The sequence below is a fragment of the Tarenaya hassleriana genome, unplaced genomic scaffold (assembly GCF_000463585.1).
Source record: "Tarenaya hassleriana unplaced genomic scaffold, ASM46358v1 Cleome16, whole genome shotgun sequence".
NCBI lineage: Eukaryota > Viridiplantae > Streptophyta > Magnoliopsida > Brassicales > Cleomaceae > Tarenaya > Tarenaya hassleriana.
In genome coordinates this window covers 632535-655188 of record NW_010965019.1, presented here as the reverse complement: position 1 = coordinate 655188, position 22654 = coordinate 632535, and the positions used below count along the sequence as shown (strand labels likewise).

Here is a 22654-nt window from a genome sequence, read left to right as displayed (position 1 = left end):
TTTTTTCAGTCGCATACACAAGAGAAAAGATGAAATGGCCAAATCTTGGGTGGGTGGATATTAAGGCAGAGGAGTCATTGCAGTTAAACACAACAAGAGTCCACCCCTGTTTTCACAATCCACCAACTCAGTCATTTCTCTAGTAAGGCGTAAAGTTGCAAACTTTAACTCTCCTAACTCGCATATCAGTCGACTTCTACTGGCCACTTCCGATCAACGTTGGCTGAAGAGGGATTGGCTGATGATTCCCGTGGCCTCGATGTAGCGATCGACGCATCTCGAAACGCAGCTGCTCTCGTTCCCGCTGAGGCTTGATCCTGGTTTCGTTATGCATTTGCTGAAACACTTTTCTCTCAGCGTCTGCCCAACATGATCATGAATACTTGGATTAGAACACATCTTCGTTCTCACAAGGAATTAAAAGGAAAGCCAATGCTCTGTCATAAGAACTTCGTTCTCACTAGATAAAAAGAGTGTCACACAGAACATGCAAGTCAAGGCCACACAGACAAAAATACATATATTTATGATCAAACATCAGGATTTATTGTGACAAAAGTTACTATACAGTTCAGGTTTTGATTGAATAGTTTCTTTCGGAGCGACACATCAAAAACAGCGTACTGCATATCCCGGGAATCCGTCTAATCAAAAGATCAACCGAGGAAAAATACAATACTTATTCAATTATATACGGAAACATGAAGCAAAAAGAAGCTAAATCGATAGGTCGGAGGAGGAAACATCTAAGGGCGACTACTTGCATTGCACTGAGGTCCCTTAAGACAGAGCACAAAAGAGCACAGAAAGAGAAAGGAGAAACCTCGATGAACTCCTCGGCGTAAGCCTGAGCGAGCTGAGTCTTGACCTGATCCATAATTTGCTCAGTCGACATCTGCGGCGATCCAGAACCCATCGGCGCCGACGAGAACGAGTCCATCTCTCTCTCCCTCGACAAAACCCTAATCGAGCCCCGACGGAAAACCCCTTTAGCAATGATGTCTCCTTTATGGCTTTTGCCTACTATTGAGCTCTTAAAGCCCAGTCTCAATTCTAAATAGACCATTTTCGGCCCATTAATAGCCCAATTTTTGTCATTTAATTGCTGGTGCCGTTGCAGTCGATGCATTGCAAATTTAGGGTTCTTTTTAATCTTTGGGCTTAAAAATTACATTGTGTTTTATAGTTAAATCAAAATTCCGTGGTTTCACGTGGGGTGGACTAACGCGTTAATGGGTTACGATTATTTTGTATTATACAAAATTATAATCAAACGGTTAATTAATTTTATTCGATTTGATTCAATTCGATTCAATTTTATCTGTTTAAAACTATAACTAAACTATAACCTAATAAAGATTCGATTGGATTTCAGATTGAAATTGGTTATTAATATTAAAAAAATCAATTCATTTATAATAAAAAATATTCAAGCAAAATATAACATAAAATACTATCATAATTATCTTAACATATAAAATAATAACATCTATATTCATATTTTGACATCAAAACAGTAATATAAAAATTTAAATAAATAAATACTTTTTTATCCAAATGTTTATATCACATAAAATTTAAAAATAATAAAGTAATAATAAATAAATAGATAAATAGTATATGAATATCTAAACTTTTATAAAAATCCGAGATACATATATGAATTATAAAATTTTCATAGAAATACCTGAACTTTTCTAAAATCCTACATAAATGTCTAGACTTCTGAAAAACTCTCAAATAAACCCAAAATCTGTTAATGATATCACCTATTTTTATTTGAAAAATACCTAAAATTTGTATTTATTTGGAAATTTTTTTAAAAATCTAGGTATTTATATAGAATTTTTAAAAGTTCAGATATTTCAGAATTCAAACTCAAACAGTCATCATATATATGGAGTTTGAATGATGAGGCGTTCCAATCCATTTTTTTAGAAGAAAATGAACTATGTCAAACACAATTGATTTGAGGGGCGTGATAAATAATTTGCATCTCTCTTCTACCCTTCTCTTTTTGAAGAAACCTTAGGCCTCTTCCTCTTTTGACATGGGCATGTGACCATCGCCTCTTAGTATATATGGTATGATATGTTCCCGTGGATGTTGAGCCGGTTGAGACACAAACATGTTTTCTGCTCTATCAGGCCATTTGGGCCGAAAGGGGTATTCACATGTCTCATAGCCTATAGTTTAGTCGCTTGGCTGTGTAACGCTCCTTAGTCTTCATCTATCTAACAAAGCAAAACCCTCCTGAATATCGTGGACACAAATGCCAGCTAGACCAAACCCATACGACCCAACGGCCAACTAACACATTTTAGTAGTAGTACTACTACAAGGTTGTAATTGAATGGCAGTTGTGATATACATGTAGCTGGAGGGAGCTTCAATGATTGTCCACCAGTAGTGGATATTGGATATGACGAAATACAAGGAGATCAAATAATACGACAGGAGTTGACGTTGTCGTCGTTGAAAAAGTTGCTGACTTTGTCGTCACCGCGATGGGTGACATGAACGTGGCCGTGGCGGTCGCTCATGTTGTAGCCATGGCGGTAGTAATTGTAGCTCTCCTTGTACTCCTTGGTGGTGTCTTTGTAGTAATTTTCCGCCGAAGTGAAATAGAGAGGGATGTCGGGGTAGGGCCAAAACTCAGCCCTCTTCCCGGCCCTTCGGACAGCCTTCAGGAGCTTGTTCCTCTCCACATACCCAACCACCGTCCCTCTTTCCATCTCCAGGTTCACCTCCACTGAGTCCACCCCTGTTTTCACAATCCACCAACTCAGTCATTTCTCTAGTAAGGCGTAAAGTTGCAAACTTTAACTCTCCTAACTCGCATATCAGTCGACTTCTACTGGCCACGCATCGTTGAGTTACCCTTGTCTTATGTCGGGAATGAATTCTTAACTATCCCAAGCAAAAATACATGAACATTTTGACCTACCCCTGAGCTTGTAAATGGCGTTCTTGATGACTCGTTCGCAGCCCGAGCAGCACATCCTAACCTTCAGATCTATGGTCTGTCTCAATCACACGGAAATCTAATTTAATATATCAGAACTTGTACATATTCACCAAAAAAAAAAAAAAACTAGCTAGCAGCAACATCCATATTCTTGAGACAGAGATGATATTCGGCATCGGAATGGTCCGATTCCGCTCAAAAGCTTTTAATTTTCGTCAGAAGACGCATGTCCCCTGAAGTTATACTTTCTCGAAACTCTCCTTTATCATTCCTTTTTCGTGAGAATCTTTTAGGAAGCCCAAAGGGTTAAGGAACGCTAATTACTTTCAAATTCTTGTCCCCGGGAATGTTAGATTCGCGATCCAAACGAGCCCCAGAAATTTAATCCTAGTACTGATTAATTAACCTGTCCCACTACATCAAAGAATCTAGAAAAATCCCTTGCCAGTATACATTTACATATATAGTCTTCTAATTCAAATGTTTTGGCGTTGCACGTAAATCTATGTACGCTGCAAAGGTCCAACATATTGATCATAAAAAGGTTAACTTGGCTCAAGGATGATAGTGATACTAAATAGAAACGATTACGAACTGCGAGATATATGATCTAATAGCGTCGAGTAGGGAGAGAATTGATCTGGGGGTTAATAACTCTCTTTAGGACAGCCCCCTTCCGCTTCCGGAACACGCCAAGATTAAGTTTTTTTTTTCTTCTTCTTTTTAAAAGAGGGGAGAAAGAAAAGGAAACGAGCAAACCTGTAAAGAAAGTGGGCGACCCCTTGGCATGGCGTAGTAGTTGATGTGGCTGACCCTTTTGATCTTTGGCTTCTTCTCTGGATACCCAAGGGACAAACAGTACGCTATGGTCGATATTATGGAGCTTAAACCCCTTGTTATTGAACTACCCATCTCTCCCAAGTCTATATATAACACACGCTACAACCAGGAAGATATAATATCTCAGATCAAAAACTTAAGGAGCAAGTTATATATGCATATATGTAAACAATCACCCCGAGGAATTGCATGAAGGGTTCACATAAGATCGAGGAAAAGATATTCCTTTGGAATCGCTTTCCTTGTTATCTCTACGAGATAATATATTCCAAAGACATAACACAACACTACTTCAGTGGGTAAGATGGGTTTATAAGCAATGTAAGGGGCGCCCATGACTTTGCAACTGGATGATAATAATTCATAAATAAATGTTTGCATAAAAAATTTAAAATTTGATGAATGGTAAATGTAGGGCCATTTCAATGATGATTCTAAATCTCTAATAAGCCTAAGTTCTCTGTCTGGGTGGGTCACCCCCTACCTAGGGTTTAGTATAGAGGTGCTAAACCTAAACAATATAATATATGCTCGCGTGATATATGGATGAATTGGGATACAGAAATTAAATGGCCTTGGTCACTGCACTATATATGCAATCATTTCTTATTCATATAAAATAAAAATTTACCAACACAAGTCGGATGACATATATATCGCTCTTTGGGTCACAGGGTTTTGATGCAAAGTCGATATGATGATATATTCCTGAAAATCTCTCTTTTTTAGATTTAAAAAAACATTAATATATTCCATACATTGAAAACGATGAGTGCCACGTGTCATGTCATCCGAACCAGAAAAATCCCAGCAAACGCGATATTCCCACGCATATGTATCGTGACATAGATTGAAGGATGTGTTTCACATTGATATTTGTGGCTCTGTGTCTAGGAGAGAATCATAAGGTTCGAATCGATCGATTAGGCCACTGCTGGTGATCGTACGTTAAAAATGCAAACACAAGAGGATGAGCATGTGCCGCTGCTTCACACGCACACCGACACTGAATGATATTCCGATTCCAAGATTCCAAATATTAAAAGCTGTTTACATTATTTCATTACATATTCCTCCTGAAACACCTTAGTCAGCTTTCTCTCCCCCCCCCCACAAGAACGATACTCTTGATCCCTACCTTTTTTTCCTATACATTAAAATATCTCCCACGCTGAAGCCTCTCCATGCCTGTTTTGCGGTCCTCCCAATTAATACTTAGCCTTAATTAGAGATTTTTTCAGTTTTTCTCTATTATCAAAATTAACTTTTAGCTCAATCGGTAAAACGGGAACGCAAAACGTCTCCCACATCCCGTGCTCAAGTCTCTAGTTGAAAAAGGAGCGCATAATTCAAATCACATGGTTGACCCGTCCCTGACATTAGTCTGGACTTCAACCTACGATATTCGGTTATCAAAAAAAAACTTTCATTAGTGTATATATCTCATCAGAAACTTTCGATGCTCATTTTGAGTTTGTTAAACTGTGTTCCATCTTTCAAAAATTCATAAATTCTGAACATAGAAGAATATGAAGGCCTTTTGTCGTAGCATTAGTAACTTTGGAAGTTTTTTTAATCCAACAGTTTGTAATTCAGTGGTTGGGAGGTGATAAAGTCATTTTAAAGATCCTGAATTCGATTACACCGGTAAGGATGGATGTAATTTCTGGACCAAAATGGTCTATATACAAAGATTGGTCCCGATTCTAGGATAGATGTAGTCGAATCAAAAGGTTTGGAAACTGATTATCAAAAAAAAAACTTTAGAAGTTTTTCTAAGGGAGAATATTATGATTGGGCTTTACCTAACTATTATCGAGTGAGTGGGAGGGAGCTTTTGGGATTAGTATAATATTGAGAAAAGTGGTTGGTATCACTATTCATATTAAATATTATATACATCTCAAATTCATGCGTAGTGTGTGTTTCAACCCTTAATTCATGGAAAACCTTATCCACCTAGAGATTTTTTAATCCCGAATTTGCCATACTCTTATATATGCTAAGCTTTCCCACTTTTTTCCCGAGAAATGTGCAATATATTGATGCAAAGGTATATTTATTAATCATATAGATGATCAAGAGACAATATAGTGATGATTATACATTCATCGCATAGATACCCGTTTCGATTTCACCGCTGTCCGTTTATTTTATAGGCGAATGGTATTAATTTTACCTAGTTTATATACACTCGAATATAATTTTATAATTTTAATGTTCTTTTTAATTAAAGAAAAAGATCTCTCTGTATGTATTGTAGGGACGACATTACGGAAGCCTTAAGAGCGTTGCAGGGTTATATAAATTATAAAGCAAGAATGCCAATACGAATCGGCTTAACTTGTTAAATTTTCTTGAAATATATACTAATACCAAGATGTGTTACAATATTATTATAAGACCTTTATTTAGTTATTTATGTATTCAAGAAAATTGATGGGAGGTCCCACGTATATTGAGACGATGGATAAACGTTTGCACCCATGTGTTCAACGGACTAGGAAAAATAGAAATTATTACACTATATACATACACACGTTCAAAGTTTTAATAGAAAAAAACTATGAGGATGATTGATATAAGTTAAATACACAAAATCAATTAATAAATTATGATAATTGTTTTTACCAAAAAAATAAATTATGATAATTATATCAATTATCTTTTCATTTATTTGTTTTCATTATATATTATTTTTTATAAACTTTTTCCGTTAAGTATTTCGTTATTGTTTTTTATAAATATATGAATTATTTTTATTATAAACAGATATAGTAATAAACGATTTTCTGTTCTTCTTCTTTTCTTTTGTTTTTCTATTTTAATTTTTAATATGGTATTAGAGTAATGTTACGATCTGATATATATGTTTCTTTTTTTCTTGGTTTTTATTTTTTACTCTCTTCGTTTTTCAATTCTTAATATTTATATATGCAAGTGGTTTAAAGTGAAAAAAAAATTCAAAATCAAATGAGGTACTATGACAACAGGAGTCAAAACAAAAAAAACTCTAAGATCAAATGAAATATTATGATAAAAAGAGATGAATATAGGACTTCATGATCAAAAGAACTTATTTGAAGATGGATCAAAACTTTCAAAAACCAGACTAGTATGAATTATTCTATTAATAATGAATTACTCACTGTGTTTTTGAATAATTTTAGATATTTTCTCCAATATTGATTTTTTACATTATCACCAAATCAATTTTGAGAGAGGAATGTTGAAATGAGAAAACAAATATACATGTAAGAAGTTCGAAATTGATTATGAAGATACTTGAGAGAAATAAAAAATATAAAATCAATTAATAAATAATGATAATTGTGTCAATTATCTCTTGATTTATTTGTTTTCATCATGTAATATTTCTTTGTAAACTTATTTTTTAAATTATTTTGTTATTATTTTCTATAAATATATGAATTATTTTTATTGTAAAGAGAAAAAAAAAGAAGAGATGTAGTGATAAACAATTTTCTGTTTTTTTACTTCCGTATTTTAATTTTCAATAAAATCTTCTTCCAATATAATAAGAAATCGATAAATCCAATGCAAATAAAAAATATACTAATATTTAAACTTTATAGCAAGTGAAAGTCTTCATAATTTTCAATAATATAAGTTGGAGAAAAAAATGGTTTATTGGTATTAGGCTGTGTATATTCTTTGGTGCAAATAATTTAGTTACACGATGAGCCAACAGACTATCTCGGCGGCTCCAAAATAATTTAGTTATTTCTTGGTTTGTTACCGACCCATTTTTTGACGAATTGAGCTGACATTTTGAAGATATTTATAAATGAGTTAACGAGCCAACTCGCCATAGCCACAAGTTCTGAGATGAGCGAGTTCGACGAACCATGAAATGGTCCGTTCGAGGCCTTTATTTTTACATCTCTATCCATATACATATATAAATTAAGATATCAAACGGGCGACCCAAACAAACCGAAGTCTCCACGCAACCTTATTGAACTCGAATTCAGGCTCGGGTCGGATCGGACCAGCCGGTTCGACGTCTTTATTATGTATATTTTGACATTTTTTGTATTTATTTTTTAAATTAAATCGAATTTTCGGGCCAATCAAAAACCCGATTTGAACTCGATTTGATTCGGAACTACAAATTTAGACTCAAAATCCGATATTTTTCGGATGAGGATGGACCGGACTTCGAAATTGACACCTCTAATATACACACATACATATACATGTATGTAAGTTTTGCATATATATGTATATATATCGTATGTGTGTATGTATATATGTATGCCCACGCAAACCACCACTGAAACAGGCTCTGGAACTAGGGGCTGCTGCCTTGAACCAACGGCGATATTACCCCTTAATTATTTGGACAGATAGATAAACTGAAATAGTTTCCAAATCATAGGATATTGTCGGAAGCTTCCCCCAAATTTAGTTTTGGCGAAAAACCATCACTTTTGATTACATATATGTCAAGCAAAATCCAGATGATGGGCATTCTTTATATATAACGTGTTATAAGGCAACATGATCTCTTTACGGGTTCCCCCTACTATACATAACACTTTTTCCTACACAAGATAGGTTACACATTTCTCTCTACTTTGACATGTATTATATAATACACAACATCTCAATGACACAAAGCCTCCTGTCATGAGCCCAGGCTCATCCACCACCCCATCACTCCCACCACCACCGCTGCCGCAGCTACAGCCGCAGCCACTGCAGCCCACACTCCACGCTCTCTTCTCTTCACCACCTCAGTCTCTTCTGAGCCACACCATGTTTGCCCTGCGGTTTCATCTGATGCCTGCACCATTGCAAACACACTCTTATTAACCTTCTTATTTTGAGACATCACCTCGCCCGCCTAATGGGAACGTAAATGGTCTCCAAGGTATTTTTGTTCTGTCCAAACCAGTGGATCTATGCAAAAACGCTCCCTTTCACATATAGCTCACTTACATTTCTCAATCTTTCGTTTGCAGATGCAATCCCAGATAGCCTTTTGCACTCAACGGAAATCAAATTTCTAGCCCTAACATTTCGTAAGATTCCCTGGTGCAGAAATTTTGCACGCAGACACCCAATTAAAAACGTCATTAGGCTTCCATTGGCATCTTCGCTTAATGAGTCATGGCTATATCTAACCTAATGTTTTAACAAACACTAGATCTAATCAATTCAACACCGAATTAGTTCATTGACTCCAGATATATGTTCTCACTTCACGAATTCACATCATAACCGACTTGTCTCACAGTAGATCATTGGTACTTACCTCCTGCTCCCGGACAGTGTCTGGTTTCACTCGGTCTCGACTTCTTTGGGATCTGATCTTGATTTGAGGTTTACCAACATATTCATCAGTGGCTGACTGTTTAATTTCATCTTCTCCCGCCTGCAAATAATGCTCACGGTACGAGCCACAGGGTAACATGCATGTTGGTTTCGAGACAGATCCACCAGAATATTTGTCCTGCACCTCAGGCACACCATTCTGATCAAGAGTCTCCACTCCCTCTTTAACTTCACCTGGCTTCGTTTCAACAGGTGGGACACCGTTAGGCTGCATCTGCAGACGGATTCTCCTTGGAGCAGTGCCCTGGTTTACAAATCCTGCATTTGGTCGGTTCTGAGGCTGTCGGGCCCGAATCTTGATCCCAGTCCCGTCACTGAAGTTACTTTCAGGGATCATTTGGTTGCTCATCACCTCAGGATGAAGGAAATGGTTATAATGTGATGGCCTGGCTGGGTAACCAGAGAAAGCGTCATCTTGAACAACTTGATCATATACTGACCCAAATGAATTTTTCATCTGCAATGATTCCTTCCTCTCAGGGTACCACCCTGAAGCTCCAAAATCTGTATCATACTGTTCATAGAAATAGTGAAGCAATGATCAATCTTGCATCATGGCAAAATAACGTCAGACTGATACCCAAACTAAGAAACTAATTCAACATGTCCAGAGGCTTTACTAAAGAGAAAGGGAAAACTGAACATTTGGCACATTCTTCGACGGTTTCTGATCGAGCAAACAACTGATGGCAAAATGTATTAAAATGTAGGCTGAGATTCCAAGAAAATATTTATTTTCTGCATTTGATGTGCTCACCTGCAGATGCACCATCTCAGCATCTGAATCACTAAAGGTACCAATGTCATCAAGGAAAGCATTATCTGGCGCTACAGACTGCAGTGGCAACACACTTCTGGTTGGCGAGATTCCGCTTAGTTCAACTGAGTTTTTCTGACTGGCTGACTCCTCACAAGATGACTCATCTGGGTTGTTGAATACCTCATCCAACAATTCTGTTAAGGATACATCCAATTCGCTAGTGCCATTTTGAAACTGAGACCCGACGATATCATCCCCGAAATCACAAGCATAAGGAGAATCCATATGCAATGGCACTGTTTGATCAACAGGCTCACAGGTGAGCCAACTCAGGCTCGGATTCTGTCCATGCAGAGCATAGGCCTGGGAAAAATGTGCAGGCAACGATTAATTAGGAAACGGGTGAAGTCCCGGCATTTATTAAGACATTGCAAACACAGGCACTATCCGGTGTCCTACCTCAACCAGAGTCTCATGTGCCATATAATCTTCGGTATCCTCGGAGTTCATGTGACCATAGTCATATCTCCCGTCAGTTAGCATACTATCAGCGTTGGCTTCATCACACTTTCCAGAGAACCATTTGGAATCATTTAATGGCTTCTCGATTGCAAAATCAGAGGTAGCAGTTTCTTGGACAAGATCTGAGGAGGCTTCATCAGGCAAGGACTTGCTAGTACTAGGAGTTGATCCAATGCGTTCAGTTTCATCGGACTTTACACCATTAACCCTATCCTCCGGCTTATGAAAAAGTCGACACAGAACAAAGGGACTCTGCAGAGGGATCAGAGTGAGCAGAGCACAAACAAGACAGAACATAAACTCGCAAGACATCAACAACATAAGCAGACCTGGCCGGGGGCAGAGCCATCAAGCTCCTTCTGGGTGGGACGATATTCGTGCATAATCCAGTTGGTGCGCTCGCCCTTGGGAGCTCGGCCGCGGTAGAAGACAAGGGTCTTCTTCATGCCAATCAGAGTCTTCTTGGACTTGATGGTTCGGTCCTTACCAGTGGCTTTCCAGTAGCCGGAGTCAGTGGCTCTGTTGGAGCGATGGCCGTTTGGGTACTTGCGGTCACGAGGACAGAAGAAGAACCACTCTGGGTCGTCCGTCTTTATCACCGAGAGACCTGCCGACAAATTTTCGTTCATCAATCTCTTGTTTTCTTATTGATTTGCAACCGAAGAAAAAAAGACGCGACTTCATTTCTGGGCAACGGGATCAATGGGATGGGTTCGAGAACATCGCCCTTTCCGGGAAAAAAAAAAAGGAGGAATTTTTTAGCAGAATCCCAGATCACGAAAGAGGAATCTATTCCAAGAAGAAGTAAGGAATAAAGGAATCACATAGATATAAAAGTAAAACAAAAGCGAAGAAGAGAGACGACGAACTAGGTAAATCCCATGGCTCCCATTTGCAGACGTCCACCTCAGGGATGACTTGGACATCCGAGTGACGGCCGTTGATCTTGAGGCAGAGGTAATGGTTGATGAGCTCTTCGTCGGTGGGTCTGAATCTAAACCCAAGAGGAAGCGACTCCATCGACATCGCACCCATCTCTCGTTCTTTGTCCCGTTTCATTTTTTCTTGCCGACTGTCTAAGGGTTTGAGCATCTTGGAGGCCCTCGACTTTCTACGTCGCCGAAAACACCGGTCGTCTTCTTCACCACTTTGTTTCTTTTTTTGCTTCACCTTCTTTCTCCTTCGCTTTAATTAATGTTACTTGTTCTGACACACTGTTGTCTTGTTGTTTCTATGGGCTTCTTTCTATGAAACCTCTGACCCAACATTCTATTTAACCCACACAATTGGGAAAGGAATTCAGAAAACTAATCATGCAAAACTGCCAAGGAACATCCAATGTGCTCTTCCATCCTTACAAGGCAGGACGTTGAAATGCCCCGTGCTCTGTGAACCTACTCAGGTTTCACCAAGTCCGCAATTATTGTTTTTTAAGGATATAATTTTGTATGAGCAGATAGATCACTGATTCATAACTTCATTCTTTCAGGTTAAAATTTGAAGAAACATCTTTTCTTACGCCTAAAAAAACGAGGAGGCTGAGATTCTCGGTCATGGGCCGAGATTCACGCGGAAAAGACGGACCGGACACACGAGAGACGGGTGAAGACCGGACTCAATCAAGGACATATGCAGATGAAGTTGGACACATCTGAGATTATCGCAGACGCATGCTGACTAAGCTCGAGCGCGCACAGACCTAGTCCAACTCCGGCCTGAGAAATCTGCCAAGTGCTAACCACCACGATCAAGTCCGAGCCCGTTTGAACGGTATGCTAACCAAGTCCAAGAAGCCAAGGCTGAAGATCCGCTCCGTCCGTTTGACCATGAAATCTGGATTATTTGTACCTGTGACTCACGTGAAAACTCTAAAGAGAGAAAAAAAAATCACTGACAGATAGAAGAGAATCAAATGAAATTTGTAACTATCCAAACGCAAAATGAAATTTGGGTCACAATCTCATCAACACCTAAAGTTCGCGAACCTGTGACATGTTCTGGAACCTTCTGAAACTGTCCGGACGACTCTGGACAGATCCGGACAATGCTGTACGACTCTCCCGCACTCGACCCGAAATTCCTAGGCATGTTCGATTTTAGACGGTCACGGACGAGCTTCCCCTCGATCCAAAATGTTTCGGACATGAACTCTCGGACAATCACGGCGCGGAAATGCATCCGTGGAGATTCCACTAGTTTTCTTTTTTAAAATGTAAGATCCCCATAGTGATTACGAACCTGAGCGGCGAGAATTACCAAATGATTCTTGAACCATTTGGAAAGCAATTCTGCCTTGGCTTAGACGACTCCAACCAAGCCCCGATGCTTTGATTGCACCAGAAGGCAATTAATTCCCTCGTCCTTTATTCCAATACACCATTAGCTTATATCTTCCTTGTACATGTATGCTATATGTATATATATTTATGTAATCTCATTCCACCTCTCTTCATTCTCAATCAGATTTCATTTTTTTTTTTTGTTTCTATTGAAAAACGTCAGCTTGTCTTTCCTTAAACGAACAAAAGGATGAAGCTGAGCAACTCAGGCGGCCAAGGAGAGAGGCAGCGACAACCATTTGACCGTGATCTCAGAAACATGATATCTGCCTTGAGCCAGATGGGGGCAGACAAGCCAGGCTCCAGCCACTTGGAGGACGAGGACGAACATGGGGTGAGAGTGATCACACTCTCTGGCTCCAACATCGGAGCCACCATGAAGACGGAGCTCGATGGGGACAGCGACAGAGACGGCAATCTAGATTTCCTGAGCACGTTCGCGAACAGCAATTTTCAAGCGGTGAACAACTCCATTATGATGGGAGGCGAGTACGAGACCCACGACCCCGGCGTTCATCTCGATATCTGTGGCGATACAGAGAAGCCTTTCTTGACCAAGGAATCAAGGGCCAAGAAGGGAAAAGCTGCCACTAGAAGCGACGAACACACTGATTGATGGTCTCTGCCCACAAATACATCGTCTCATGTTTTCCCTTTTGCCTCGTCGTGTCTGTCTAAATAATGCATATAAAGCACTTTCTCTTCAGGAAGACCTTGACGCGTGCTCCATGTCTTCCTTTAGTCTAATTTGAAAGCTTCCAGATTTATTCCACACTATATTTGTCTGCTTCTTTCACCGCCTCTTTCTCTCCTTCTTTTCTCAGCTACAGATCTAGACCAAGTTTTCTCATTTTTTGCCATCTGCAAAGATCAATCTTTATACAAGACATACCAACTACAATGGAACGAGTGCATTCAGTTACATTTTATAACTAAAATATATATTCAAATACTATTATGTATAAAATACTTTGCACCCAACACTTCTATAATATTTTGTGGCAACTACGACTATTTTACTCACACTACAAACTTTACAATTTAAATTGCAAATGCGACAAAATAGCATTTATGCACGAATATCACCCTAAACCATCACATAATCTCAACGATTCCGAACAAATGATCGACTGAAATCAAATTTCAACTGTTGCTCGTCAACCACACTTTTCAAACTTTAAATCCAAACTAAATTTTCAACCCATATCTGCTCTTTCGACCTATTCGTTCAAAGAAAAATCAACCGAAATACTTACAATTGTATCAGGGAAAACCTCGTTGGATCTACTCTTTCGACCGATCCAGATGCACCCGTCGAACTTGAGCCCTCCACATTCGGCGAAGACGAAGGTGATTCCTCTATTTTTTTTTCTCGATTCTAAACTTTTTCACTCAATTTCGGCGGATTTTGCTAGATTTTTTTCGATTTCGCATAAGTTTCGTTTGTTGAACTTCTCTCTCTTTTTCTTTCGCGGTCATTTCTTTCTCTGATTTTTTTTTTCGAATTTACAATAAAAAAACCTAAGTCTTCTTTATCTACGCTAATGGATTTTTTTAATCTACGCATGTGTATATGTCACACGTTCTATTTCATTAAGGATGCTAATTTGATAATTCCTTATGTTTTAAAGGTGTATTGTTCATAGCAAATGCTACGCCAAAGGTGTAATCCTGAAGTTATCCCCAGCCCTGACGTCAACCAGTTTGTCAACACGGGGGCAAACTGGCGTTCTTTTCACTCTAAGGTGACTTCAAACACAGAGTTCAATACAAGGAAACCCGAGAAACCTCGTAATACACAGCTTGAAGAACTAAATGGGAAGATAGACGAAGAAGAAGGGAGATTGAGATGCTAAGAAGCAGCGGCCGAAGTGGTGGCTACTTCAGTGGTTTCTTTATCCTTAGTTTCCTTAAGTTTCTTCCATGTCTCTGCACTGTCGATGATTTCCCCTGTTTTTATGAGGTACCTTACCTTCTGCCCATCTTCAAGGATTTTGTGACCCACCCGGCTCGCCAAGTTCTGTTCTTTCGAATACAGCATCACGTTCGAGCTGTGGATCGGTGCTTCAACCTGGAAACAGTGAAAGATTTCCAAACACCCATCGTTCAGTTCTTGAACTCGACACATGGAAAGTGAGGAAGGATGATATGGAGTGTGTACGTATACTAGTCATGGATAAAAAGTTTAGTGCAACTTTTAGCAAAAAGGGGCGTGTGGAAAGGCCGCCAAATGAACAAGAAGGGCATTCTTCTGTAAATGATGTCATATATTTATCGGTTTAAGAATAGAGGATGATATATAAACGAGCTAACCTTGACAATTTGGCCGGGTTCCCCCTCCTCTCGGCTCTTCATGTGCTTTGTTTTGAGGTTTATCTCTTTTACAACTATGGTGCTGTTGTGTTTGAAGATCTTGGAGATCTCCCCGATCTTACCCTTGTCTCGGCCAGATATTACCTTGACAGTATCTCCAACCTTGACATGCATTTTATGTAAAAGAGGGAGGCTGTTTGGTTTGCATTCTTTGCGTTCCCAACGCTTGAGCTGATGGAAAATCATACAACAGAGTCATCATCATAAATGTGCAGTGCTGCCAGTGAATAGTGAACTGATAAACTCAAGGAACAACCGCACATGCTTTTCTACTCTTGCAGCTCATAATAAGCCATAGAGCATTTGAATCTATTCTGTCAAAAATTAAGAATTTCCTTTCACTTTTACGGCTGAAGAGCCTCAAACATTATCCGCATAGTCTAATGCCCTGTTTCTTCTGGCTTAAGCTAACAAAGAAATAGGGAACATGGACTGAATTCCAGAAAATGAGGTAAAGCAAAACAAGTAGATGCCAACCTTTGCAACAGTGAGACATGGTTTCTCAGTGGGCTTGACCTGCGATAAGCACCAAAAAATAATTACCAGCGTAAGGACAGATATACAAAGATGCCAAACCAAACCCTCGTGTACTTACACATACAGAGATTTATATCACAAACCAGCATGTGGTGCATTTAGTTACGGCTGTCAACAGCAAGTCATTGCATCGCATTGCATGTAGATTTTATCCATGGAGAGAAAATAAAATACACGATAGAGAAGGAAAATATGGCAAATTCAGCACCAGAGTATGGAAGAATGTAAATTGGTAGAGAGGGTCAAAGGAAACCCCAAATAGGATTGTTTCAATTGAATCCCAACAAAATTGCAGTTTCCTAAACCAAGGGTTAACAAGTGAAAATAAACTATGGATAATGCGACAGAAAATCAAATCCCCAAAGCTAGAAAGCCCATCAAAAAGCGAAATGGCTTTGATTTTTCCCAGAAAAAGAAAAACTCATTCCATTAGACTAAAGAATAAACGCTCTTGTAGCCATTGTATCATCCGCAGCGCAAATGGTCAAAAAAAGGAAGAAAAAATTCGAACCCATTCGGTCTAAAAACACTAGGGCAAGAGATTTGAATTCGGACTCACCGGAGAAGCGGAGGAGAGAGACAGCATGGGAAGGAGACGATGTCCGAAGAAGGAAGAATTGGAGGAGAGAGAATGAGAAGTGAAGGAGCTCTGAAGAGCAGGCATGGCCGCCATATTTAGACGTAATCTTCTCCCCCTTACACTGCAACCGTAGTATCTCCGTCTACCTCTGGCGATAAAACGTGGATAACGCTAAAGAAGAGGGCACCGAAACGACGACGTTCCATTAAGTTAACAATATTATTGGGCTGCGCTATCTTCTACGTACACGGCCCAACATTATCCATGTTAAATTTGATGCCAGGCAAAACGAGCCGGAACAGTGCAGTTCGGTCCGGTTCATACTGTCATGAGTTTATAGGTTTTGAGTTTGGTTTTCAGTTCGAATCATTTTTAAACGAATCGGAAAATATTTGATCCTATTTCAGTTAGTCTAACTCGAGAATCAAATAGTCGGTTAACAAACTCGATACAAATAATTAAACATTTGATTGATTAAGCAAGCACCAAATTCTTTAATTAAAGAGAAAATATCGTGTTTTATAAAACTTATAAAAAAAATTTTAATTTGTAAAATGGTTAAAAACTAATTTCTAAACTTTTATTTTCATAAATTTATTTCTAAATTTACAAAATATATCATTATAATTCTCAAACTGATTTTTAAATGAATATCGTTTAGGTTTTTTCTAACACCAATTAACAAGTTTAGGAATTATAATGATATATTTTGCAAGTTTGGGAACAAATTTGCCAAACGAAAAGTTTTTCACCATTTTATAAGTTTATTAATTTTTATGGATTTTGTTAATGCAATTATTTGTACACGTGTTATTTTGTTGTTTGGTTGTTAAATGGTTATTATAGGTTCAACAAACTTGAGAGATTTCAGGAGAGCAATCTGAAGAGATAGAGTTCGAAAGATTTCGAGATAGACTTGAAGATTTGGAGATAGAGTCAAACACTCAAAAAACTTGAGATAGAAACGAGATATTGGAGATAGAGGCCAAATTGAGGAAAATCAAGGAGAAGATTATCAGATCGATTCGTAGAGATCTAGGCCAAACAAAATGAGCCTATATAAAGAGACACAAGTGCATATCAGCTCTTCAAAGAGCAAAAGTATATTTTCACTTAAGAGAGTTTTTCTGTGAATGAGTGAGCACTCGTTGTTTCAGTGAGTGTGTGCCTGAGAGGAAGACTGATTGAAAAAATCTCTTTCCTTTGGTGAGTGGTTTATAGTGTTGTGAAGTTTTTTTATCAATAGAATTCATTGTAGGGAGGCGGACTCAGGAGGAGTTTCGTCTGCGTTGAGTTGTACATGAGTTGTACTTGACATTATTCTCAAGTGAATAGAACTTGTTAGTATTCCGTTTATTCTTTGAGGGCGCGAACTTTTTCAATTGGTATCAAAATAGGTCACTGATCGTAGGAACAAATCTTCTCATATCAGTGCACGTGTGGGAGATACAATATGGACTCACTCAAAAGAGTTTTAGTCTCTTAATTAAAAACTATACAACTATAGACTCGGAGAATTATAGTTTCTGAAAAGTAAAGACAATGAATCTCATCAAAGGGATTGATGAAGATGTTTGAAGTTCAGTGGAAGAAGGATGAAGTGCTCCAACTGACGTGAAGGATGAGACGGAGATCTTGAAGCTCATATCTGAATAGACATCGCAAGAGAAGAGAACATCGACACTGAATTCAAAGGCAATAACCATCATCTTCAACACTGTGGACAAGGATGAATTCAAGCAGATTCAATGATTCAAGTCAGCAAAAGAAGTCAGGGATACACTTGAATTGATTCATGAAGGTACGTCAAGTGTCAAACGTACAAGGAGAGATCTAATCAATCATCAATTCAATATGTTTCAGATATGCGAAAACGAAAGTGTCAAAGAATTATGTGGAAGGCTAAATGCATTAGCAAATGAGGTTGAAGTCTTTAGAATGACCTACCAACACAAACAACTAGTAGCAAAACTCCTTGTAAGTTTACCTAAAAAGTTTATATTTTATAAATCTGCATTGACCATGGTAAACAATGTAGACATTGTTAGATTCAAAGAAATAGTTGGTGCATTAAGCAGATTTGCTGCTCATGAATTAAAATTAGAATTATATGATAAGCCAAAGGGGCAACCAACTTCGAACAAAAATGTGGCATTCCATGCACCAGAGGCATTATACTGAAGGAAGCTAAAATTCAGGTATTTATATAGAAATTTTATAATTTTTAGTATTTATCAAAATTTTTATAAAACTTAAATATTTATATGTGAGTTTCCACACCCAGTTTTGTTTTTTTCAATGAGAAGATCCCAAAACTTCGAAATTGTCTCACTTTATTTTTTATCATCATCATATTTCTTAGGGAGAATCGCCGTAAAATACCTGTACTTTTCCCTGGTCTCAATTTAATACCTGTACTTTTTTAATTACTGAATAATACATTTACAATTGGTTTTTTTCCAAATAAATCGTATACTTTTAAATTATTGGTCAAAAAATACCTACCGTCAAATAATCGCCACGTAGACAAACGGAAATCCTACGTGGTGGCGAAATTCTTAACATCTCTCCTAATCATCGCGACATGTCATCGCCACATCAAAAATTAAATAAAAATTAAATAAAAAAATAAATTACTTAATAATAATAATTAATTAATTAATTAAATATATTTATACCAATATATATATACATACACACATATATATCAATACATATATAAATAATATATATATTACTATAAGCTTCATCTATTTCATAACCTTTACCAAAACTCTAGACTATTCTGCAACAGCCCAAGTAAGAAAGAGAATCTGCCATTGTCAGAGCAGCAATATCCAATAAGAGAATCCATTGGAGCTCAAAGGAACGGATGAAGCAACTTGAAGAAAGCCTTTCAAAAGTCGTCAACTAAGCCGTCCAAATTCATCAATATATATATGTATGTATATGTATATATATGTATGTTTATATATATGTATTAATATATATATATATATGTGTATTTATATGTATGTATATAAACATGTGTATATATATATGTGTATGTGTATATGTGTATGTATATGTATATTTTTATCATTTATATATATGTATATTTATGTGTATGTATATATATATATATATATATTTATATATGGTATATATATATATGTGTGTTTATATGTATATATATATGTATATATGTGTATGTATATATTTATATACGTATGTATATATGCATATATGTATATATATGTGTATGTGTATATATATATTTATTATTTATTTTATGATTTTTATTTATTTAATTAATTATTATTATTAATTAATTTATTAATTATTTATTTTTATTTAATTTCTGACGTGTCGATGACATGACGCGATAATTAGGATGAAGGTTTGTGAATTTCGTCGCCACGTAGGATTTCCGTTTGTCTACGTGGTGGTTATTTGACGGTATGTATTTTTTGGGCAATAATTTGAAAGTATATGATTTATTTGGAGAAAAACCAATTGTACAAGTATTATTCAGTAATTAAAAAAGTACATGTATTAAATTGAGATCAGGGAAAAGTACAGATATTTTACGGCGATTATCCCTATTTCTTATTACAAACAACCGAATTTGTGCCTTTTAATGGCTTGGTCAGGTTATACAAAACTTGATCTGAATCTGAATCAGATTATCTGATAACAGAGGAGTCGTTAGTTACTCTTCTTGACCTCTCTTCCCTCTCCAAAGTATGATCTGCTCATCCTTGAATAATATTGGAACACAAGGAACCAAATCCTGCAATTGTTGCATACAATAACCGTAATTGGTCTCCCAACGAAGAAAACGGCACCCAAGGCAAAATCTAAATTAAGTTCTCGGCGGCCGTACCTTTAGCTTAACGCCCAGCCTTTTGCAATCACTCGCCCCGACGTGAGTGCAGTCTAATCTCACGACCTCTTCCCTTTCAAATGCCTCCCTTACTCTTTCCACGACATTAACGTACACTCCATTCCTAGCTGAATAAAAATCATGATTACTACTTACTAGTATGTATGTACGTAGTAGGGCTAGGCAAAAAACTCAAAATCCGCGTGCCTAACTTGATCCGTGAGTTGGAAACCCGTATTTAGACTTATGTGTTGAGACTGGGTATAATTCTTAGAAAACCGTAACAATTCGGATTCAGGTTCGGGTATAAACGTATGAGATAGGTAATGTACATGTGTCTTGATTACAATTGAAGGACCGACTTGGCTCAGCGGTGAAACCATTTACCGTGTGGTCTGAGATCGTGGTTTCGAATCCACTTCTCTACATTAAAAATGTAGGGGTAAAGTGACCTAGTATATTCCCTTCCACAATACCTCCACTAGATAGGGATACGAATTGGGTTGGTTCTTTTTTTTTGTCTCTAAATCTCGGGTTGAGTATTATAGCGGACACCCGCTTTTTGGGTATACGACCAAAACGGGTATGAGTTCACGTAGTATTTCGTGTGAAGTTTGGGTTCGGGTAACCCTAAATTCCTAGGTACCCAACCCGTACCCATCCCTAATATGTATATATGCATGTATGCATGTGTATATGTATGTACATGTCTATATGTACTTACTGAGTTTCATCAAGGCGGGGGAATGAAGCCCGAGGTTTCTCATCTCTTTGGTCTCTTCGAACGTTAAACCATCGGCTACATTCTTCACAAGCCTTGGATATATGGGCGGATAAGGCTTCCACAACATGAGGGGAATTTCGGGCCTATTTTTGGGATCATAATTCCTGCCCCGGTACAAAAGAAGAATGTTGATCTGTCTATATATGATCTTCCCTCCTGATTTGTCCTATCGAAACACAGTAACGATATCAGAAAGCAATTTCAAACGGAAATCAGATTCGCATTAGAAACAAGGATGGATCTTGTCTTGAGTTGAACTGTAGTAACCTCGAGGTGGAAGCATATGTTGTCCATGTCAAGAGTCGGTACTCCCAAGCATTTAATCCTCACAGCCTCTGCTCTCCTCCAATGGTTGTGTATGTCATCTATCATGTTATGAGTGACTCCGTCTCTCCCTAATAAAATCATGTAACCGAGTTAACAAATCTCAAAACTCAGTTGAGAAAGGATTGAGATCTCACAGCCAAGAACCGAGAATCTGTGACTAATCAGAAAATCCAACAGCTAGCATTGTATAGGTTGTTACTATAAGCTTCATCTATTTCATAACCTTTACCAAAACTCTAGACTATTCTGCAACAGCCCAAGTAAGAAAGAGAATCTGCCATTGTCAGAGCAGCAATATCCAATAAGAGAATCCATTGGAGCTCAAAGGAACGGATGAAGCAACTTGAAGAAAGCCTTTCAAAAGTCGTCAACTAAGCCGTCCAAATTCATCAAATTGGTGATACTGTAAGAAACCACAGTTCCATTGAAGAACCATCAAAGTTGCTAACTTGCTGAACATAGGAGCATAGCTCATAATCCTCAACGAAGTTTAATCGATCTCTTAAGCCTGTGATGTACCAAAAAACAAATATTCTAACCAAAACCTTCAGTGAAGCAAACCCTAGCATTTGCAGAAGTACCCATATCGTCTCCACGAAAATCAGCAAAGACCAAGCTATTCAACACGACTCAAATCCATATGAACTTCGAATACGAGGAAGAGGGGATATACCCAGATTGATTTGCCGGGAACAATCACTATGGCGATACCGTTCAACAAGCTCCCCCAACTCTTCCGCCGTTAATGGGTCACCGAGAACCCTCCTCCTCTCCTCCGCTGAGCGGTTCCGTTCAGCCTCCGGCGGAGCAGGGGCCGATGTTCCGGTCCATAGCCGGTCCAGTCGACCTGGTCCGAACGGAGAAAACCGTTTCGGTTCGCGGAATCCGATGGGTTGAACATTCGGGTTGGTCTCCGAGTATGAGTACCTGAAATCAAACGGAAGATCCGAAGTCAACGGAGCAGTCTCGTCCTTGACCGGCTCCGAATGCTCCTGTCGGGGTTTCTTCGTCCTGTGTCTCGGAGACTTCGTGAGTTCGGAGATTGGCGAAAACGGAGGATCATATGATTCTGTAGATAGAAATCGAGCACCATGATAACATACAAAGATTGAATCTTTTATTTCTTTTGATAGGGTTAAGATTCTGCCGGCTGAGAGCATTCGGAAGAGTTTGGACTTCGAGCTCGGGATGCTTTTCTCCAACAGTGGCATAGGGTTGATCTGTAATGTTAAATTTGAGGGGGTTAAAACGTAATTGTTATTTTTACTAGGGAGTTAAAACGTAATTTTTATTTTTACGTCCTAACACCAAACTTATGGGAGATTTCACTTTTCACACACTAACATTTGTAATTATAAATTTACACCCCCACCCCCCCCCCCCCCCCCCCCACCCCAC

General features: G+C 38.1%; 6 protein-coding genes across 7 annotated transcripts; 1 reads left to right on the top strand and 5 right to left on the bottom strand.

Annotated features, from left to right (window-relative positions):
• Positions 1 to 206: 206 nt before the first annotated feature.
• On the bottom strand, positions 207 to 999 carry LOC104809292 (mitochondrial import inner membrane translocase subunit Tim13). The gene is made up of 2 exons (XM_010535228.2): positions 824 to 999; positions 207 to 360 (listed from the first exon to the last, which is right to left on the bottom strand). Exons 1-2 carry the CDS (start codon positions 938 to 940, stop codon positions 214 to 216), a joined length of 264 nt encoding a protein of 87 aa, XP_010533530.1. The 5' UTR covers positions 941 to 999; the 3' UTR covers positions 207 to 213.
• Positions 1000 to 2280: 1281 nt separating this feature from the next.
• LOC104809291 (heavy metal-associated isoprenylated plant protein 21) lies at positions 2281 to 4152 on the bottom strand. Its single transcript, XM_010535227.1, has 3 exons — positions 3728 to 4152; positions 2948 to 3023; positions 2281 to 2764 (listed from the first exon to the last, which is right to left on the bottom strand). The coding sequence occupies exons 1-3, from the start codon at positions 3878 to 3880 to the stop codon at positions 2442 to 2444; spliced, it is 552 nt and encodes a 183-aa protein (XP_010533529.1). The 5' UTR covers positions 3881 to 4152; the 3' UTR covers positions 2281 to 2441.
• A 4125-nt stretch (positions 4153 to 8277) lies between these two features.
• On the bottom strand, positions 8278 to 11635 carry LOC104809290 (protein NTM1-like 9). Its single transcript, XM_010535225.2, has 6 exons — positions 11321 to 11635; positions 10781 to 11058; positions 10389 to 10703; positions 9927 to 10292; positions 9090 to 9683; positions 8278 to 8618 (listed from the first exon to the last, which is right to left on the bottom strand). Exons 1-6 carry the CDS (start codon positions 11541 to 11543, stop codon positions 8460 to 8462), a joined length of 1935 nt encoding a protein of 644 aa, XP_010533527.1. The 5' UTR covers positions 11544 to 11635; the 3' UTR covers positions 8278 to 8459.
• A 1078-nt stretch (positions 11636 to 12713) lies between these two features.
• On the top strand, positions 12714 to 13586 carry LOC104809289. Its single transcript, XM_010535224.2, has one exon. It carries the CDS (start codon positions 12981 to 12983, stop codon positions 13404 to 13406), a length of 426 nt encoding a protein of 141 aa, XP_010533526.1. The 5' UTR covers positions 12714 to 12980; the 3' UTR covers positions 13407 to 13586.
• An 881-nt stretch (positions 13587 to 14467) lies between these two features.
• LOC104809288 (50S ribosomal protein L24, chloroplastic) lies at positions 14468 to 16423 on the bottom strand. Its single transcript, XM_010535223.2, has 4 exons — positions 16260 to 16423; positions 15641 to 15679; positions 15104 to 15334; positions 14468 to 14861 (listed from the first exon to the last, which is right to left on the bottom strand). Exons 1-4 carry the CDS (start codon positions 16371 to 16373, stop codon positions 14643 to 14645), a joined length of 603 nt encoding a protein of 200 aa, XP_010533525.1. The 5' UTR covers positions 16374 to 16423; the 3' UTR covers positions 14468 to 14642.
• A 3374-nt stretch (positions 16424 to 19797) lies between these two features.
• Positions 19798 to 22475, bottom strand: LOC104809287 (CRS2-associated factor 2, mitochondrial). Of its 2 annotated transcripts, none has more exons than XR_771128.2 (5): positions 21930 to 22475; positions 21197 to 21324; positions 20870 to 21095; positions 20146 to 20269; positions 19798 to 20052 (listed from the first exon to the last, which is right to left on the bottom strand). XR_771128.2 is itself a non-coding variant. In XM_010535222.2 (5 exons), the coding sequence occupies exons 1-5, from the start codon at positions 22465 to 22467 to the stop codon at positions 19972 to 19974; spliced, it is 1101 nt and encodes a 366-aa protein (XP_010533524.1). In that variant the 5' UTR covers positions 22468 to 22473; the 3' UTR covers positions 19798 to 19971. The 2 variants fall into 2 exon arrangements, 1 of the variants encoding a protein (XP_010533524.1); XM_010535222.2 differs by having other exon boundaries at positions 20146 to 20273; positions 21930 to 22473.
• Positions 22476 to 22654: the final 179 nt, after the last annotated feature.

What these genes read in the sequence shown, in the direction of transcription:
- LOC104809288 (XM_010535223.2), bottom strand. Translation starts at nt 16,373, where the DNA reads ATGGCGGCCATGCCTGCTCTTCAGAGCTCCTTCACTTCTCATTCTCTC. An exon ending in CATGTCTCACTGTTGCAAAG is followed by an intron (nt 15,335 to 15,640) that starts GTTGGCATCTAC and finishes ATTTTCCATCAG; the next exon opens with CTCAAGCGTTGGGAACGCAA. An exon ending in AACCCGGCCAAATTGTCAAG is followed by an intron (nt 14,862 to 15,103) that starts GTTAGCTCGTTT and finishes CACTGTTTCCAG; the next exon opens with GTTGAAGCACCGATCCACAG.
- LOC104809289 (XM_010535224.2), top strand. Translation starts at nt 12,981, where the DNA reads ATGAAGCTGAGCAACTCAGGCGGCCAAGGAGAGAGGCAGCGACAACCA.
- LOC104809287 (XM_010535222.2), bottom strand. Translation starts at nt 22,467, where the DNA reads ATGCCACTGTTGGAGAAAAGCATCCCGAGCTCGAAGTCCAAACTCTTC. An exon ending in ACATATGCTTCCACCTCGAG is followed by an intron (nt 21,096 to 21,196) that starts GTTACTACAGTT and finishes GTGTTTCGATAG; the next exon opens with GACAAATCAGGAGGGAAGAT. An exon ending in GGCTGGGCGTTAAGCTAAAG is followed by an intron (nt 20,053 to 20,145) that starts GTACGGCCGCCG and finishes CAACAATTGCAG; the next exon opens with GATTTGGTTCCTTGTGTTCC.
- LOC104809292 (XM_010535228.2), bottom strand. Translation starts at nt 940, where the DNA reads ATGGACTCGTTCTCGTCGGCGCCGATGGGTTCTGGATCGCCGCAGATG. An exon ending in ACGCCGAGGAGTTCATCGAG is followed by an intron (nt 361 to 823) that starts GTTTCTCCTTTC and finishes CATGTTGGGCAG; the next exon opens with ACGCTGAGAGAAAAGTGTTT.
- LOC104809290 (XM_010535225.2), bottom strand. Translation starts at nt 11,543, where the DNA reads ATGCTCAAACCCTTAGACAGTCGGCAAGAAAAAATGAAACGGGACAAA. An exon ending in GGAGCCATGGGATTTACCTA is followed by an intron (nt 11,059 to 11,320) that starts GTTCGTCGTCTC and finishes ATTTGTCGGCAG; the next exon opens with GTCTCTCGGTGATAAAGACG. An exon ending in ACACTGTCCGGGAGCAGGAG is followed by an intron (nt 8,619 to 9,089) that starts GTAAGTACCAAT and finishes GCAATGGTGCAG; the next exon opens with GCATCAGATGAAACCGCAGG.
- LOC104809291 (XM_010535227.1), bottom strand. Translation starts at nt 3,880, where the DNA reads ATGGGTAGTTCAATAACAAGGGGTTTAAGCTCCATAATATCGACCATA. An exon ending in GTCGCCCACTTTCTTTACAG is followed by an intron (nt 3,024 to 3,727) that starts GTTTGCTCGTTT and finishes TGATTGAGACAG; the next exon opens with ACCATAGATCTGAAGGTTAG. An exon ending in CGCCATTTACAAGCTCAGGG is followed by an intron (nt 2,765 to 2,947) that starts GTAGGTCAAAAT and finishes TTGTGAAAACAG; the next exon opens with GGGTGGACTCAGTGGAGGTG.